The sequence below is a fragment of the Prunus dulcis genome, chromosome 6, assembly GCF_902201215.1.
Source record: "Prunus dulcis chromosome 6, ALMONDv2, whole genome shotgun sequence".
Classification (NCBI taxonomy): domain Eukaryota; kingdom Viridiplantae; phylum Streptophyta; class Magnoliopsida; order Rosales; family Rosaceae; genus Prunus; species Prunus dulcis.
This window is the reverse complement of record NC_047655.1, coordinates 19,928,025-19,944,986: the sequence shown is the minus strand read 5'-3', so window position 1 is coordinate 19,944,986 and position 16,962 is coordinate 19,928,025. Positions and strand designations below refer to the sequence as shown.

The following is a 16,962-nucleotide window of genomic DNA, read 5'->3' as shown; positions in this document are numbered from 1 at the left end:
AACCAAACATCGATGGAAAGTGAGTGAACGACATCCATAACAATGTCGTGCTCTAACTTGGAATAACAATCCTCGTTTTGATAAACGGGACACCCGTCTCGAGAAGCGTCGAAATGCCAAAACTGCCGTTGAGAAACCATACAAAAAACACAACCCTACTCTTCCCAGGCGAGCGCGTGAAACTACTCAACAATCAACCGAACCCCATCCAACTCACAAGCGCCACTCAAGCGCGTGACAAAGACCGCAACTGAAGGTCTCTGAGGGCACTGTCGTTGAAGCAAGTGAGGTGTCCCTGTTTATCAAAACTAGTGGGCGTCCCGATCCTTTTCTGTAACCTTCAAAATTTTCCCTCACTTTCCATTTCTAAGATCAAAATCTCTATTTTTATTTTCAAATATTTACGCTTTTCTCTTTTTCCGTTTATGGGTAGGTAATATATTTTAGAGAAATGAATTTATTGCTGTAAATATGTTTTTGGTATGCATTAACACAATAAGACTCTCCATTAAGGCATTGCTGATCTGTATAACCTCATTATATTTGTTGTTTCTATATTGAGATTCATTTCCTTTGAAATTTGATTCTGGGATTAATTTTCATGGTGTTGAATTTGTTTTCCAGGTATTTTTGTGCTGGCACTTGGGGGTGAAATTTTGGGTCTGTAAGTGCAAGTTTTCACTGACCTAAGAATTTTCAATCAGGTAAGCTTTTCACCTTCACGTTTTTTGTCTTAGGTTACTGTTATGTCTGTAGTTTTTTGTTGTTGTTAATTTGTGATAGAAATCATTGCTGGTTATAGAGAGGTATTTGGTGTTTTCAAGAGTCTCACTCTACCATTGTATGTATGTTGTTTTTTTCTTTTGGGGTTTGCTTGTTTCTATAACTTATGCTTTGCAAAGTTGATTTACAGAAAGTTGTCCAATTTGAGTTCTAAACTAAGATTACTGAGTTCAGACAAAAAGAGAAAAAAAGAAAAAAGATTATGAGTTATGCTGGCAACAGAAAGTAGTTTTATGCAATCGTTTCCATTCCCATGGTTACTCTCTAGAGTTCTATAAAGTAGAAACCATGTTGCACATTGTGGAATTTTAATCTAATTGCATTCTGATGTGTGAGAATATCCACATTTGTCTCAGTGGTTGATACAAGAGTGATGCTATTGCATTGGAGGGCTTCCACTTTTTCTTTTGAGGCCAATCTTAACAAAGACATCACTGAAAAAATTGCATTGTGGGTTTAATAACTTATCATGGTATAATGGTATTCATCTTTAATAACTTATAGGATGAGAACACTGTGATTGAAACAAGTCGCCTATTCTTGCTTGATGTAGAATAATAGTAGAACCCTTGATTTGACTGTCTGTATTCTACAGCACACATGAGTTTTAGGAACAATCGTCTTCGATATGTCTGGAGAGGTTTCCGGGTTTGTTGTATGGGTTGCACATTATGTTGCTACGATGTGCCTAAATAATTTAAATTTGACTGGTGCTGTCAAAATATTTAGGTGTGCTAAAGTTATTGGTTTGTGGGTCTGTGGTTCAACAATTTATTTTTCACTCAGGAAAATGACCATATCTTTACAAGATTCAAGACTCAGCTGGTTTGAAGAAATAAGTTTCATGCTTAATTTGTCTATGGACTTATTTATGGTGAAAGCCTTAGGACTTCATTTTTTCAAATATACATACTTTTAAAAAGTAAAGTTCTTATATCCTATTCTTTGTCAAACAATACCATGTTTATATATTATTTTTTGGTTTATCTATCAGCTTTTTCTTTCTACCATTGGTAATGGAAGCTCAGAGTCAAATTGAGGTTACAAAGCTGAACAAGATGCTTCCTCCACAACCGGGTGCATTTGAAGATCGTGAAGATCTCATCAAATATGTTCGTGATTTTGGTGCTAGTCAAGGATATGTGGTGACCATCAAGAAGTCGAGGAAAGACAGAAGAGTCATACTTGGTTGTGATAGAGGAGGTGTTTATCGCAATAGGCGTAAAATTGATGAAAGCAAGCGCAAAAGGAAAGCAAGTTCACGCCTTATAAATTGTCCTTTTGAAGCCATTGGGAAAAAGGAAGATGATTTATGGGTACTTGCAATAAAAAATGGGGATCACAACCATGATGCGTTAAAGGACATGTCAGAGCATCCATATAGTCGTCGTTTCACTGAGGAAGAGGTCAGACAAATCAAGCAAATGACTGAAGCTGGTGTGAAACCACGTCAAGTTCTTAAGACTCTCAAGCAAATCAATCCTGAACTGCAGTCAACACCAAGGCATTTGTATAACCTCAAAGCCAAGATCCGTCAAGGAAATCTATCAGGTTCCTCTTGTTCCCAAGATTTATAAAGATTTAGTTCATATTCTAAGTTGCTAGAAAACCGAATCTGTACCATTGCACAGTGTGTTGGTGGGTAGTGGCATGCTACTGTGGCCTTTTTATTAGGTTCTTAATGCGTAGTTAGTATTGGGGTTTGAGGCGGACTTCTTTGCAGTTGAAGAGCAACTATATTTAATATAAAGGGCACATATTCATACTACGGTGCTATTCATTGGAAACAGGAAAAGTCATTTTCCTAGTGAAATCCAAATTACAGTTTTGAGAGGCCACTAAGATCATGTAAAGGGGAGCTTTCACCATACTTTTGTAAGTTAAATATTAGGTCATATCCACATTGGTATTAGTTTCTGATACCGCAAGTATGTTGATTTTTAGTTTTTAATAATTTGGTTCACTGATAGTTATACTTAAAGATTGGAAGAAAGTTGCAGGACTTTGAAAAGTTAGCAGACGTGCATATGGTACCCTAGTTTTTGAGTGGCCACTAAGATCATGTAAGAGGTTTGCCCCCATGTGGTCTGAGATTCGATTCCTCAAGATACCTATCTAGCTATTTGCCAGAGTTTCCTGCCTCCAACAGATTGTCGGGTTCGGAGGGGGGCCCCAGTTTCGGAGCCCGGGGATTTCTGTGTAAGAAAAAAGCAAGCTTTTAGGGCTAAAAGATTGTATAGGTTTTGGCTAGAAAATTTGATAAACCAACTTTTGGATTGCTGGATTGAATAGCTAGAAACTTTTGGATTTCTGGATAGAATAGCTAGAATAGATCAGAAAATTTATCAGTAATCATTAACAACTTTATATTTTAAACTTATTTCATCAGAAAAAAGTTTCAAGTCATGGAGACCTGACAGATCTGCTCTGGTGAGTACAAGTGCTACTACCAGTGGGGGGTCATCAGAACAAAACAACCAACCGGTAAGGTTTGATGTTAAAGGTGGTCGAATAAGGCTGCTTTTCCGCTTCTGCTCTGTCTCTCTCTGCTTTTTGCTGAATGAGTTGGGTATTACAAACTTATGTTAGATTCAATTGTAGCTGAAGGTTCCTAATTTTATTGGAGGGAAATTTGTTGATTCTCAAGGGTGTTCAATCATTGATGTAGTAAATCCTGTAAGCTCACAAAATTCAATTAATTATCATCTTATTCTCTTTTCGTAAGACGCATTTATCAATTATATTATTAAATTTATGTTTGATTTCTTAATTAGGCGACACAAGAGGTTGTTTCTCATGTTCCTTTAACTACCTATGAAGAGTTCAAAGCTGCAGTTAGTTCAGCCAAGCAGGCTTTTCCGTCATGGAAAAACACTCCTATTACCACTCGTCAACGTATCATGTTTAAGCTCCAGGAGCTCATTCGGAGAGATATCGTTAGTAATTGGAGTCTCATAAATTCATTATTGTAATATATGATTTCTATCCTGAACTTATGAATCTCAATGTGGACAACACAACACTACTCTTTTCAGGACAAGCTTGCAATGAATATCACCATAGAACAGGGTAAGACGTTGAAGGGTGCCGAGAATGATGTGCTCCGTGGCTTAGGTCAGTCTTTGCACATGTCTTTTTGCCATTTCTGTTACCGTAACCAGTGTTAACCAACAGTGAGTTGGTTTTATTCTTTTTTTTTTTTTTTTTCCTTTAGAGGTGGTTGAACATGCTTGTGGGATGGCAACTCTACAAATGGGGGAGTTTGTTCCTAATGCATCCAATGGTATTGATACATACTGCATTAGGGAACCACTAGGTGTTTGTGCCGGGATATGCCCTTTCAACTTTCCAGCAATGATTCCCTTGTGGGTATGGCTACATTACCTCTCAGTTCTTTTTGTTGGTGATTTGTTTTTCATTGTTTTTAAAAACCTTCTGCAAGACTCAGGCGACAATTTTATATGATTTTACTTCCCATTTTAGTTTAGGTTGATGTGCTTATTTTCTCATGCATTTTCTCTTTCTTTAAACTACGGAAGACAAACTTTTAGATTGTGTAGCTTTTTTGTGCATTTAAGTTTCTATTGTTAATCACGTAACTGTTTTTTTTTTTTTTTTTTGGGTACGTAGGAGTCTTTTATTTGTGTGGTTTGTGGAAAAAGATAAGAGGAGTTTCCTGTGAGTAACTTTTCCACGGTTTTGCAGATGTTCCCAATTGCAGTTACATGTGGCAATACATTTGTTCTTAAGCCATGTGAAAATAATCCAGGTGACTTTGAATCCGTTACTATTATGTTCAAGATTGGGACATTTTGTTTCTACTTGGATTGCATGTTGCTGTTGTATGTGAATTGAAAGCATGTATTTGGGTACTGCTTTAAGCAATAATATGGAGGCCATTGAACATCTATAATTCCATTCATTGTCCATGGATCTACTGGCAATAGTTTGGAACAAAACTTGCACTGATAAGTGATATCCAATAAAAATAACACCCCCTTCACTTTTCTGATTTTTCATAAGAATCAGAGTTTTACATAGAGAATCATCTTTAGAGAAGTTTCCAGATTCAAATTTCTAGCAAGTTTCCAGACATGAAGACAATGATTAAATCAATATAAGTGGTGAAAAGGTTATCGAGTGGGAATTGTGGGTGATATAATGAATATAATTCATGTTTGTAAGTTGTATGTATTTAAGATTTTAAACAACTAAGTTATGCTAATGCATACATGTGCATATGGGAATACATTTAATCAATAGTAGCTGTGTTGTGCCTTAGTGTTAGTTGGAAAGCCATACATTAAAAGAAGGGTGGTAATGCTAAGGTGTGGGGTTGGTGAGGTTCTAGGTTTAGATCTTTCCTACAAAAAGGAAACCACAAAAGATCATCAATATTGACGCACTTCTTAAATTTTGTGTATGTCATTCTAATGTGTCTCAATGATCTCTGTAGATCGATCATTTGTTATATGGAAGCTGTTGTATGCTACACCTTGTATCATTGTTGACTTCTTTTTTTGTTTTTTATGTATCTTCCTAGAAATGCAATCTTATGTTTCATTTTTCTTTTACTGTGCCCATATTGACAAATTGAAATGGCTGACGTTGTTTTTGTTTAAGGGGCTTCAATGATACTTGCAGCACTTGCAAAGGAGGCTGGTTTACCCAATGGTGTCTTAAATATTGTTCATGGCACCCATGTAAGTTCTGTTGATCAGGATCTCCATCTATTTGTACGTATTTGCCACAGTTCTAGTCGTGGAAATCTCCTGCTTTTTAAGTAGAAAAATGAAAGACATATTAATATGTAGTTGTACAAATGGCAATTGCTATTTTTTCGGGGTTAATATATGTTATTAAAACAGGTGGCCAAGCTGTTGGCCACTCCCATTGCGCCTTATGTCTTTTCCAATAATTTATGCTGTTCTGTAAATGATTAGGTAATGTCAATTTGAAATCTGGGGTAGGTTGCTAATTAATCTTTTCTAAGCACTGACAAAATTTGCTTTTCTTGAAAATCAATTTGAGCAGGACGTTATTAATTATGTATGTGATGATGATGACATAAAAGCTGTATCACTTGTTGGCTCAAATACGGTAAGTTTCTTTCAGTTTGGTGGTTCATGATTATTTATATGTCTATCCGGTGCCTGAAGATATGACTTGAAGTTCAGATTCACTCGACACATCAGCACACTCACATATAACCTCGTCGGCCTTCGCTACATTTTCAGATGGCGAAAAACTCAAAAGTCATTGTGAATTGAATTTGTTTATGTGATTGTCCTTGTGAGCTGAAGTGTTCTGTTAGTCTATCCACTGCTTTTATCATTGGTGCAACAGAAAAGAAAATTTTCTACTAAGTTTCTAGGGAAAGGAAGCCTTAAGACCATTGCTGGAACGATGATAATTGAATGTCTAGGGAAAGAGTGGCCCAAGAACAATTGTCTAATCTGATTATATATTCTGTCAAATGTTTTTTTTTCAAAGGCTCATAATGAGAAACACATATATTGAAGACATTCCAGCCCTAGCCATTGATATGAAAATAACCCTTTAATCCCAGCCCTTAAAAACACTTTAAGCTCACTGCCTTCACAGTATGTGGACAAGAGAGGCTTTAATAAACCTTTTGGAGGCCTCTGCATCAATAGTTCATGGGTATGAAATTAAATCATTAAACTGATAGTAGAGCTCATAAATCTGAGTAAGTGTAATTAGTTTTTTCTGCTGAAATCTTACATTTCCCTGCACTTTGGAAATTGAATAGGTTTGCTTGTATTCAATAGGTTGTCATAGCACATATGTTTAACTTTGGACTTCAAATATATGAGAGTATATGCCATTCTACTCTTACGTGTTTAATTTTCTTTTTATATCTACTCTCTCTTGTTCATGTACTGTGAAGGCTTGGATGCACATATATGCGAGGGCAGTTGCTAGGGGAAAACGTGTTCAGGTGAATAGTTGCTCTCTCTCTCTCTCTCTCTCTTACTTACCCACCCAAGCGCACACACAATCGGCATTAAGTTTTTAACTAAATTTGCTTTCTAACTGGTGATTCTGTCAACTCCCTAGTCTAATATAGGAGGAAAAAATCATGCAATCATCATGCCTGATGCTAGCATGGATGCTACCTTGAATGCTCTGGTTACTGCTGGCTTTGGTGCTGCAGGACAAAGGTGTATGACTCTGAATACAGCTGTTTTTGTTGGAGGTTCAAGGCCATGGTAATGCATTTTGTTTGTTTGATCTGATAATGTTTTATTCCTTTCTTTTCTTTTTGGTATCTTCCCATCTACTGAGTTCACTGCATCTAATAATAGGAGTTACATGCCTATATTCTTCTTCGAAGTTTGAATGTTACTGGAACATGTACCACCCAACTTAGTTGTGTCTTTAGTCCGTAACTACTTGAGTTTGCCTACAATTTTGAGATACTTTCTTGTTTATCCTTTGCAACTTGTGGTTATTGTTACTCATTCTTTATCTGTTTACAATTTATATATTAGCTCACATCTAACAGTTGGATCTTATTTTGTATTTACATTAATGCTCATCCAATGTTGCATTTGGGCTAAATTTGTTAAACAAGTGACATGTGTCCATTTATGGTTCTAAAAGAGATGTGATCTGTGGGGTTCCTACGTTTGCCTGTTGGGCTTCCCATATTAGTTAACATATTAATGGGAAGGGTTAAAGTTTCTACCAAGTCTTCTCATGGGTTAGTGTAAATTGGAAAGAGTGGCCAAACTAAGACTGACCAAGTTTAGAACATCAGTAGTGCAGGGTTGATATTAATTTTCCTTTTATTTTACATGTTAGATTTTTAAACTTCCTTTTATTTTACATGTTAGATTTTTTAAACTGTTTTTTATTATGTGAACTATAAAAGTATATCTATTTTGTCATAAACTTAACAATATTTGTTTTGGCTTAAAAAACTATTATTTGGCCTGTGCTTTGCATAGGTAGCAAGTTAGTTTTCAACTAAACTTGGTGGTCTATTTATGTTTTACAGGGAAAGCGAAATTTTGGAGCATGTCAGAGCCCTTAAAGTGAATGTAGGAACAGATCCCAGTGCAGACCTTGGCCCAGTTATTACAAAAGAGGTGAATAAATTCTTCTGCGTTGTCTGCCTTTTTTCTTTATAAAAAAGGAACTAATTGGAAAGCTTAGTTTCTGTGTATTGTAAGGAGCTAGCTTTTGGCCTGAAGCAGGTCTGTCTAGTTCCAAGAGATTGCTATTATCTATTGATCGAGGAATTTTTAGGGATGTTTGGGATGGGGGCTTATAAGAGAGTTGTAAGCTTTGCTCTATGGAGAACTAGGTTCTATTTGGGTTGTGTATCAGGAGAGGAATAGAAGAATTTTTTAGGATGGGGAAGAGGAACTGAATTTTGTTCGAGAACAATTAAATTTCTGGCCTCCTTTTGTTGATGCCTTTGTCTAAGCACTTTAGAGATGTTCCGTTTAGTGTAGTTCACCTTGATTGGGCTCGGGTTTTGTATTGAGTGTGACTTTGCTTGTTTTGTGCCTTTTGTTGTTTTTGCAATGGTGGAACACATGTCCATATCTTTTCGTAATTATGTTCTTTTATCTATAAATTAAGTTTCCTACTAAAAGATCCTTCAAATTTCTCATGGAAGCATGTTGTATAACCTATTTAGATGATATGCTTAATGCAGTTTTTTTTAAGTTTTTCACAAGATTTCTAAATTCACAGGTGAAGGATTGCATTTGCAGATTAGTTCAGAGCAGTGTTGAAAGTGGTGCTAGACTTCTGCTTGATGGGAGAAATGTTAGGGTACGTATTTGATCTCAGATAAGATGAGATAAATCAATTCTTGCTTTGAAGAAATGCTTTACACATGTGCACATGCATAAACACAAATTGAAAAACATGTTAATTTCAGTATATTACCAAAACTCTGGGAGGTGTTTTTTGAAATTTTCTTTTGGCTGCACTGTTTAGGGAATATGACTTAGGTAATTTCTCTTGAAGTGACCATATCAAGGAAGGATAATTTTTACCTCCATGGAAGGCATATTCTATCCTTGCCTATTTTCTTCTATCCTGATTTTAGAATCCTTAGCTTTGGGTGGTTATTTCTTGTATGCTTGTGTAGTTTGGTTGCACCCCCGTGGTGGCTTTTAATAATTTTACAGATCAAATTAAGAGAAATATAGGAATATATATTTTTGTTTTTTAAGGTGCTGGCGATAAAATACATTAATTTGTTCCATTTTATGAGCAAATCATGATTCATGCATAGTTTTGCTGTATCTTGAAAGTTCTTCAAAATATGCATGCAATCATCTAAGGATGAAAAAAAGGAAAACTCTGTGAATTTTCACCTTGAGTTTCTATACATTTACAGAAGTTGGTTTCATGCACTCTATGTTTTAGTGACAACATTGCTGATTGTTGATGTACTTTACGGACTACTTTCCTTCCCTTTTTGTAGTATGGCTTCTCCGTTAGCAGTTTTCTGCTTTCTTTCCATATTCTTATATTCTTTCCTGTTAATATGCATCTTATATTATCTTTTGCTGATAAAGTATCATTTTATCACCGATCTCTTGGTAACAATGGAGGAGCATGCAGTGTTCTATATGTCACATGCAGAGCATGTGTATAACTAAGGAGATTGCTTTCTAGAAACATTCTCTGAATTTTTCAAACACGACTTTGTAGGTTCCAGGATATGAGAATGGAAATTTTATAGGTCCTACAATCTTATGTGATGTTACAACCAACATGGATTGCTTTAAGGTAATCTTTTCATGTTCCCAGTTCTTTTATGTCTTCGGAATAAATGGACTTGGTTAATTATGATTCTCAGTGGAAGAAGAGTTGAAACCAAAGAGATTGGCATATTCTTGACAGCATTGTATCTTGTGTTGGGCAGGAAGAAATTTTTGGACCAGTTCTTCTTTGCATGCAGGTATTCTCTCTCTCTCTCTCTCTCTCTCTCTCTCTCTCTCTCTCTCTCTCTCTCTCTCTCTCTCTCTCATATTTGTGTGAGAGTTTGCTACGAGTTGTAGATTGGTTACAAAACTTTCTGTTTTTGATGACCAACAGGCTGCCAGCCTAGAAGAGGCCATATCAATTATAAACAGAAACAGGTACTCGCTCTCCTGCTTTCTTTTGTTTCCAAGATCCATTAAAGTCGTGAAATGAAGACTCTCATTATTTGTTTATGGATGCAACTTATGAGAAACATAGTTCCTTCTTGTTTTAATATAATGTTTTCAATTTTTTTTTCCCTAAAATTTCTGGCATCAATTGCAACTTCTGGAAACAGGCATTTCGTTTAAAATATAGGCACTTACAATTATCAGTTCTATCTCTTGTCTTACGATTCCTTAGGTATGGTAATGGAGCTTCCATATTCACAACATCCGGCATTGCTGCAAGGAAGTTCCAGAATGAAGTTGAGGCAGGGCTGGTAAGCCAACTCTTTCTTCTATCATGTAGGTTATGAGAACTTATGGGGTGATGCTTTTTGACGTCCCTCCTATAGTTCTCTGTGGGCTAGATGTTACAATTTTTTATGCCAGCATACATGTGGGGTTTTCATACATATTAATAGAAGTATAGGGAACCATGTTGGCTCCAGGAGGGGGATGAGAAGTTTGAACTGAAAGTATGCTGGTTGAATAAATATGTTTCTTTTAGTAATTTCATGGAATCTTCACTGGAATTAGAGAATGCTCTCATCTGGTAGACATTTTCTAATTTATGGTGTGACTTGCATGTTACTAACTGACACGGATTTGACATATCTCAGGTTGGAATCAATGTCCCTGTTCCAATTCCATTGCCATTTTCTTCATTTGATGGATCTAAGGCATCTTTTGGTAGCGATCTCAATTTTTGTGGTATAACTTCTCTCTCTCTCTCTCTCTCTCTCTCTCTCTCTCTCTCTCTCTCTCTCTCTCACACACACACACACACACACACACACACACACACAGGTTGAGGATGGTTGAACCTTTTCCATAACTGCAGTTACCATTCAAACTTGTAGGTAAGGCAGGCGTGCAATTTTACACCCAGATCAAGACGGTTGCGCAGCAGTGGAAGGATTTACCTAGCTTAGAAGTGTCGCTACCTCTGCCTCCATCATCTGAGACAGATCTGACCGGTAGAGGCGTGTCTTCGGCTTTGCCTTCAACATCTGAGAGAGATTCACCTAGCCAAAGAGTGTCACCAGACATGCACCCAGAATCTGAGAGTGATTCACCAAGTCATGGAGCTCCACTGTCCATCACTCCCACGTCTGAGGCAGATCTACCGAACCCAGGAGTCTTATCCGTGTCTCCAACTGCTTATAGGAATTTGTCTAGTCAAGGAGTGCCCCTTGTCAGGCCAGCAACATCTGAGAGAGATCTATCCAGTGCAGAGATCTCACTAGCTACGCATCCAGAACCAGAAAGAGATATACCAAGTCAAGGTGTGTCAATGAGACCGACCCAGAGTTCAGAGAGGATGTATATGCCTCAAACATCTCGTTGGATGGAAGCGTCAATACTAACACCTAGAAGGACTGAGAATATGTCTCAAACTTCTCATTGGATGGAAACCTCAATACCAGCATCTCAAAGGACTCAAAATATTCCAAGTTCTGAAAGGAATCATGTGCCTACATCTCAGAGGAATGGCAACAAGGCACTGACATCTCAAAGGACTGATACTTCTATGGCATTGACCTCTGGGAGGGTATATGTGCCTGCCTCTCATGACAAAATGGTTCCGATATCACACAGAAATGACGGGATAAGTGCAACATCTCAAAGAATGGATACAACACTACATCCAGTTTCGGAGAGGGTATACATGCTGGCAGGATCTCAGCTGAATGACAGTATGGGCCAAACATTTCAAAGGAATGACACCACCATGTTTTCAACATCTGAGAGGCTATACATGCCTGAAACATCTCATCAGCATGACCACATGGGTTCAACATCTCAGAGAACTGATATTACTCTACATCCAACTTCGGAGAGGATATACATGTCCACAGCATCTCAAAGGAATGACGACTTGGCTGTGGCCTCTCAACATGCCGATGCTGTTCCTTCCACCTCGGAAAGATTGTATATGTCTCCATTGGTTCAGAGAAATCCTGGTATGTCACCAACATCCGAGAGATTATATATTCCGGGTGCACCTCAGAGGATGTTCCCTCAAAACTCGATGGTTTCGATGGATGAATTTCCCAGTCAAGGAGCATCACTGACTTTACCGACCTCTCAGAGGATATAGGATAGAACCTAGTGCTATTTATTGTTTTACTTTTTAGGAATCGGTAGACTATAATCCCTCTATAATGCAAAATAAGTTTTGCTTTTTTGGCTAAGCAGTTTCTCTTCTATATTATTTCACCCTTGTCCTCTTTCTTGAAGTGAGAGTACAGGCACTGGCCAAGAAAAAAAGGTCAAGTGCCGGGGAAGAAAAGAGATGCTTTAGAGGCGAGTAGCATCACTGACTTCGCTCACATCTTATTTACCAGGTTCGACCAAAAAAAAAGAAAAAAGAAAAGACCTTTTAAGAGTAATAAAAAAAAAGGGTTCAAGATTTTACTGGCTTTATTAAGAGCATTTCCACTCATTGGGCATGGCAAAGGGCAAAGGCAAGCAAGGGTTGTTACTATTTATGTGAATAGTGCCTGCCGTGACTATTTTTTTATAATGCTTTTCCACCCATTGTCATGGTAACCTAAGGGCAACACTATTCACATGAGATTAATTTTATTTATATTTTTTGATAAGATTTTCGATTGTCACGTGTCCATATATATTAACTATAAAATTCACATCTTATATTTCGGATAAAATTTTCAAGTAAGAGAGAACTCCATGAACTTTCCTCTATATATAAAATAACTTCATCTCATTCTCCGTGATCGGGCAATGACCAACTTGGACCCAACACTCACACAACAAAACATCTTCCATAGTTGTCCACACGCCTTTGGGTTCGATAGAAGAGACCATTTGTATTTTTACACAAATGGAATTTAATAGTAGAAAATAAAGATATGAGAAGAATTTTTATGAAGATTTGGTGTGGAAAGTAAACAATATTTGTAGGTATTTATAAATAAAACATCAGAATTTTTTTGCATTTCTTCCCATTTTTTTCTATTTTGGATGGAGGAAAAAAATTGATCGGATGCCCCAGGTCGTGCCATGTGGCTTCTAGCCGTTAGAGGAAAGCAGGCACTGACGCCATCGGAAAAAAAATTCAATTTTTTTTTTTTACCATTGGCGGGCGTGATGCGCTCACGCCTCATGTGTACGTCACGCGCCAACGGTAAAAGAAATTACTTTTGTTCATTGACGTCACCGCCCACTGGCAGGAGCTCGAATTGATCTTGCCCGGGCTTGGTGGACCCCATGTCAGGGCCACTTTTGGAGGCCTAGAGGGCCTTTTGCCTGGGGTGGATTAACTGATGGAAGTGCTCTATCCCTTCGTTTGGATGGGGGAAAATAACTAGGAATTTAGCTAAAAGTCAGGAATTTAATAGAAGAAATTGACAATTCCCTTTTTTGGCAACTTAAGCTTGGAATTTATTAAATGACACTCGGAAAAAATCATGGAAATTGAGGCATCAAATTCTCAAGTTTAATTTCATACTTATACTTTTTTATATTTCATGTTTAGAATTGTCTTGGGGCACTTGATGGAACTGACATTTCCGGTAACAGTGTTAATGGAAGAAAGACCACAATATCGAAATAGGAAGGGCGATCTCTCAACTAATGTTTTAGGGGTTTGTGCTCCAGATTTAAGATTTATTTATGTATTACCTTGATGGGAGGGCTCCGCATTTGATGCTCGTATATTGCGATATGATTTACGTAGGAACAACCAATTTCATGTTGCAAGTGGTAATTTTTAGTACTAGTTTTAAATTAGATTGATATTCTTTTCTTCTTTTTTTCAATACAAACTATTTATATCTAATTTGCTTTTTAAAATTTCTTATTGTAGATAAGTACTATCTTGTGGATGCGGTAATACTAATGGACCGGGGTTTTTAGCACCGTATAGAGGAACTAGATATCACTTGAGTGAATGGAGTGGGAACAATCGACTTGAAAATTACAAAGAGTTATTTAATCTACGTCATTCAATTGCAAGGAATGTAGTTGAAAGAGCATTTGGACTATTGAAGAAACAATGGAGTATATTACGTACACCTTCATTTTTCAACATCAAAACGCAAGTTAGAATCATAAATGCATATTTTATATTGCATAACTTTATTCGAACTGAGCAAGCTGATGATCCTGTTTTAGAAGTTCAAGATTTGTAATTTTTAGCTTTTGTGGATCATGACATATCAAATCATTCAACATTGGAGGGAAATACAAATAATGCTCATGATAGGATTGCAAGTGTTCAAGTTACTAATCAATAGACAAACTTTCGCGGCACATTGGCATTAGAGATGTTCCATAATTATCAAGTGCAACAAGGCATCATTAATTCTTGATTTATTGTTCACACTTGGATCTTTGTTTCTCTTGCTTCGTGTATTTCATGGTTGTTTTTTTCGGTTGAAAAAGTTAATCAAAATGATCATTCACTACTACAAAAAAGCAAAAAGACGACGGTAAACCACCGTCGTGTATTCGATTTTTCAATGGTCGTGGATCCACCGTCATCTTTTCCCTCATAAACCACGACGCTAAATCACCGTCGTTGTTAACATATACAACGTCATCAACAAATAAAAAACGACGTCTTTGTACTGCAAAAAGAACTAAAAAAGCAGTCGAGGATGAGAATAGACGACCAACTCTCTAAACAAACCGTCGTAAAAAAGGAAAAATATGACACATATTAACAGAACAAGGCCGCAAGATAGACATACAACGACGAAAATTAAAATAAGACGCCGTTAAATATCATTTTCACGACAATAAAAAATATGACGTCTTTAAATACATAAGAAGACGACGTTATTTAATCCTACTACGTCGCCTATATAAAAACAGCCGTCGTAAAATAAATTTTCCACTTCGATTTTTCTATAAAAGATGACGTGGAAATAGTTGTCAGTGTCATTATTTACGACGTATGTATTTATAGAGTAGACGTTGAAAAACGAAACAACGTCGGTTACAAATATATGGGAGTCGTATTACAAAATTTATACGTCCTATCTTCAGAAACAAACAACGACGATAAATATTAGACGTTGTTAAATAAAACAACGTCGAAAACAAATAAAAACAGACGTGTTTAGTCTGCTAAAGTTTTAAAAATTTGTCGAGGATGAGAATAGACGACCAACTCAAACAAATCACCGTCGTTAAAAAGGAAAAATATGACACATATTGAAAGAACAAGGCCGCAAGATAGACATACAACGACGAAAACTAAAACACTACGCCGTTAAATATAATTTTCACGACAAGAAAAAAAATGACATCTTTAAATACATGAGAAGACGACGTTATTGAAATCTACTACGTCTCTTATTTAAAAATAACCGTCGTGAAATAAATTTTCCACTTCGATTTTTCTAAAAAAGATGACGTGTAAATAGTTGTCAGTGTCATTATATACGACGTATGTATTTATGTAGTTGACGTTGAAATGCGAAACAACGTCGGTGGCATTTATATAGTGGACGTTGTATTTATATGTATTCATTACTCACGACGCACTTATTAATGTAGACGACGTTGAACTTCTAAACAACGTCATTATTTACGACGCACGTATTAAACAACGTCGGTTCCAAATTAATGTTCAGATAATTTATCTCGTTTTTTAGACGTCGGTATTATGGGATTGGAGTCGTGTTATTTTGAATTACATGGCGGTTCTTAATCCTTCCCCGACGTGATATCCTGGATAATTGCTCCACAATAGCGTCGTGGTTCTTCATTGTTACGTTGCTTTAAGACGTCGGTAAATATGCTGAATAAATGGTTAACCATAACGTCGTGTTTTATTTGAACAGACGTTGTTTTTTATGCAGAATATAATGATGTAATCTGGATCCAGTATTTTTTGCACTGATTGTTTTGTGGCCAAAACCTGTATAATGAAAGTGAAGAAATGACATTACAATATATTACAAAATTAATGTCATACACTGCCAATTACATAAGCATCATTCAATCCATATATCTTCACACCCACCTCGAATATTTTGACTACCTAACTCACCCACCAGTTCATCAAATGTGTCAACATTTGGCATCCCTCTAGTAAATGGCTCACACTCAATTATCACATCACCTAAGACTTCATCACCAATAACATCATTATATTCTCTATTAGGCATTGATAACACTACCGACCAACCACGATGCATCGGGTCGTCAAAAAAAAATATTTGTTTGACTTGAGAAGCCAAAACAAATTGGTCATTCCTATGTCCAATTTTACTCAAATCTACAAGGGTAAATCCAAGTTCGTCGACTACAAGACCAGAACTATCTATCCAATCACACCTAAAGACTGGGATTGTAAACTTTTGGTAGTCAAGGTCCCAAATTTCTTGAATGACCCCATAGAAACCCATATTTGAGAGAATTGGGTTTTTATCCTTGGCACTAGCAACTTGCATGGTATGTGCAAGTAAATAAACTCCACTATTTTGAGTTGTCCGCACATGACATCTTGTAGCAAGTAATACAGGCAATGACCATCACTATAGCAGATTATACAAAGATCTAATAGCAAGTAATACACAATAGGGACGACGGGTTTTAAACAAAAGCAGGCGTATTTGGCATATATAGACGACGGATTTTCAACAGACGTCGTCTATTATAAGTAATACAAACGACGGTTTATAAAAAACCGTCGTGTATAAGTAATACAACGACGGTAGTTTAAAAAAACCGTCGTGTAATCGTCGTCGTATGCCAAAAAATTCGTCGTGTCTCAGTTTATTTTCAAGAACACAAAACCCATTAAGAACACAACATATAAGAACACATATACATGAAACCAAGCAAGAAACCAACATATACATGAAACCAAGCAAGAAACCAACATATACATGAAACCAAGCATGAAAACAATAAATCCATTCCCAATTCAACATAACATAGGGTGATTAAAAGATCCGACAAAATTAAATCCATTCCCAATTCAACATAACAGATAATGTAATCCATGAACCCATTAAACAGAAAA

General features: G+C 36.6%; 1 protein-coding gene across 5 annotated transcripts; it reads left to right on the top strand.

Moving 5' to 3' along the window:
* The first annotated feature begins 294 nt into the window (after positions 1-294).
* Positions 295-12,384, top strand: LOC117632012. 5 transcript variants are annotated; one of them, XM_034365374.1, is made up of 21 exons: positions 295-311; positions 625-704; positions 1,778-2,334; positions 3,173-3,267; positions 3,385-3,459; positions 3,558-3,719; positions 3,819-3,897; positions 3,998-4,152; positions 4,489-4,552; positions 5,407-5,486; positions 5,818-5,883; positions 6,695-6,745; positions 6,865-7,016; positions 7,808-7,898; positions 8,512-8,592; positions 9,484-9,561; positions 9,698-9,733; positions 9,871-9,914; positions 10,159-10,237; positions 10,580-10,670; positions 10,820-12,384. In XM_034365374.1, the coding sequence occupies exons 3-21, from the start codon at positions 1,800-1,802 to the stop codon at positions 12,058-12,060; spliced, it is 3,255 nt and encodes a 1,084-aa protein (XP_034221265.1). In that variant the 5' UTR covers positions 295-311; positions 625-704; positions 1,778-1,799; the 3' UTR covers positions 12,061-12,384. The 5 variants fall into 5 exon arrangements, with proteins under 5 accessions (XP_034221265.1, XP_034221264.1, XP_034221268.1 ...); XM_034365373.1 differs by lacking the exon at positions 295-311 and adding an exon at positions 315-333; XM_034365377.1 differs by lacking the exon at positions 295-311 and adding an exon at positions 327-429 and having other exon boundaries at positions 10,580-10,649.
* Positions 12,385-16,962: the final 4,578 nt, after the last annotated feature.

Coding starts and splice junctions, on each gene's coding strand:
- LOC117632012 (XM_034365374.1), top strand. CDS start 1,800: ATGGAAGCTCAGAGTCAAATTGAGGTTACAAAGCTGAACAAGATGCTT. Junction 7,017..7,807: donor GTTGGAGGTTCAAGGCCATG/GTAATGCATTTT, acceptor TATGTTTTACAG/GGAAAGCGAAATTTTGGAGC. Junction 9,562..9,697: donor CCAACATGGATTGCTTTAAG/GTAATCTTTTCA, acceptor TGTGTTGGGCAG/GAAGAAATTTTTGGACCAGT.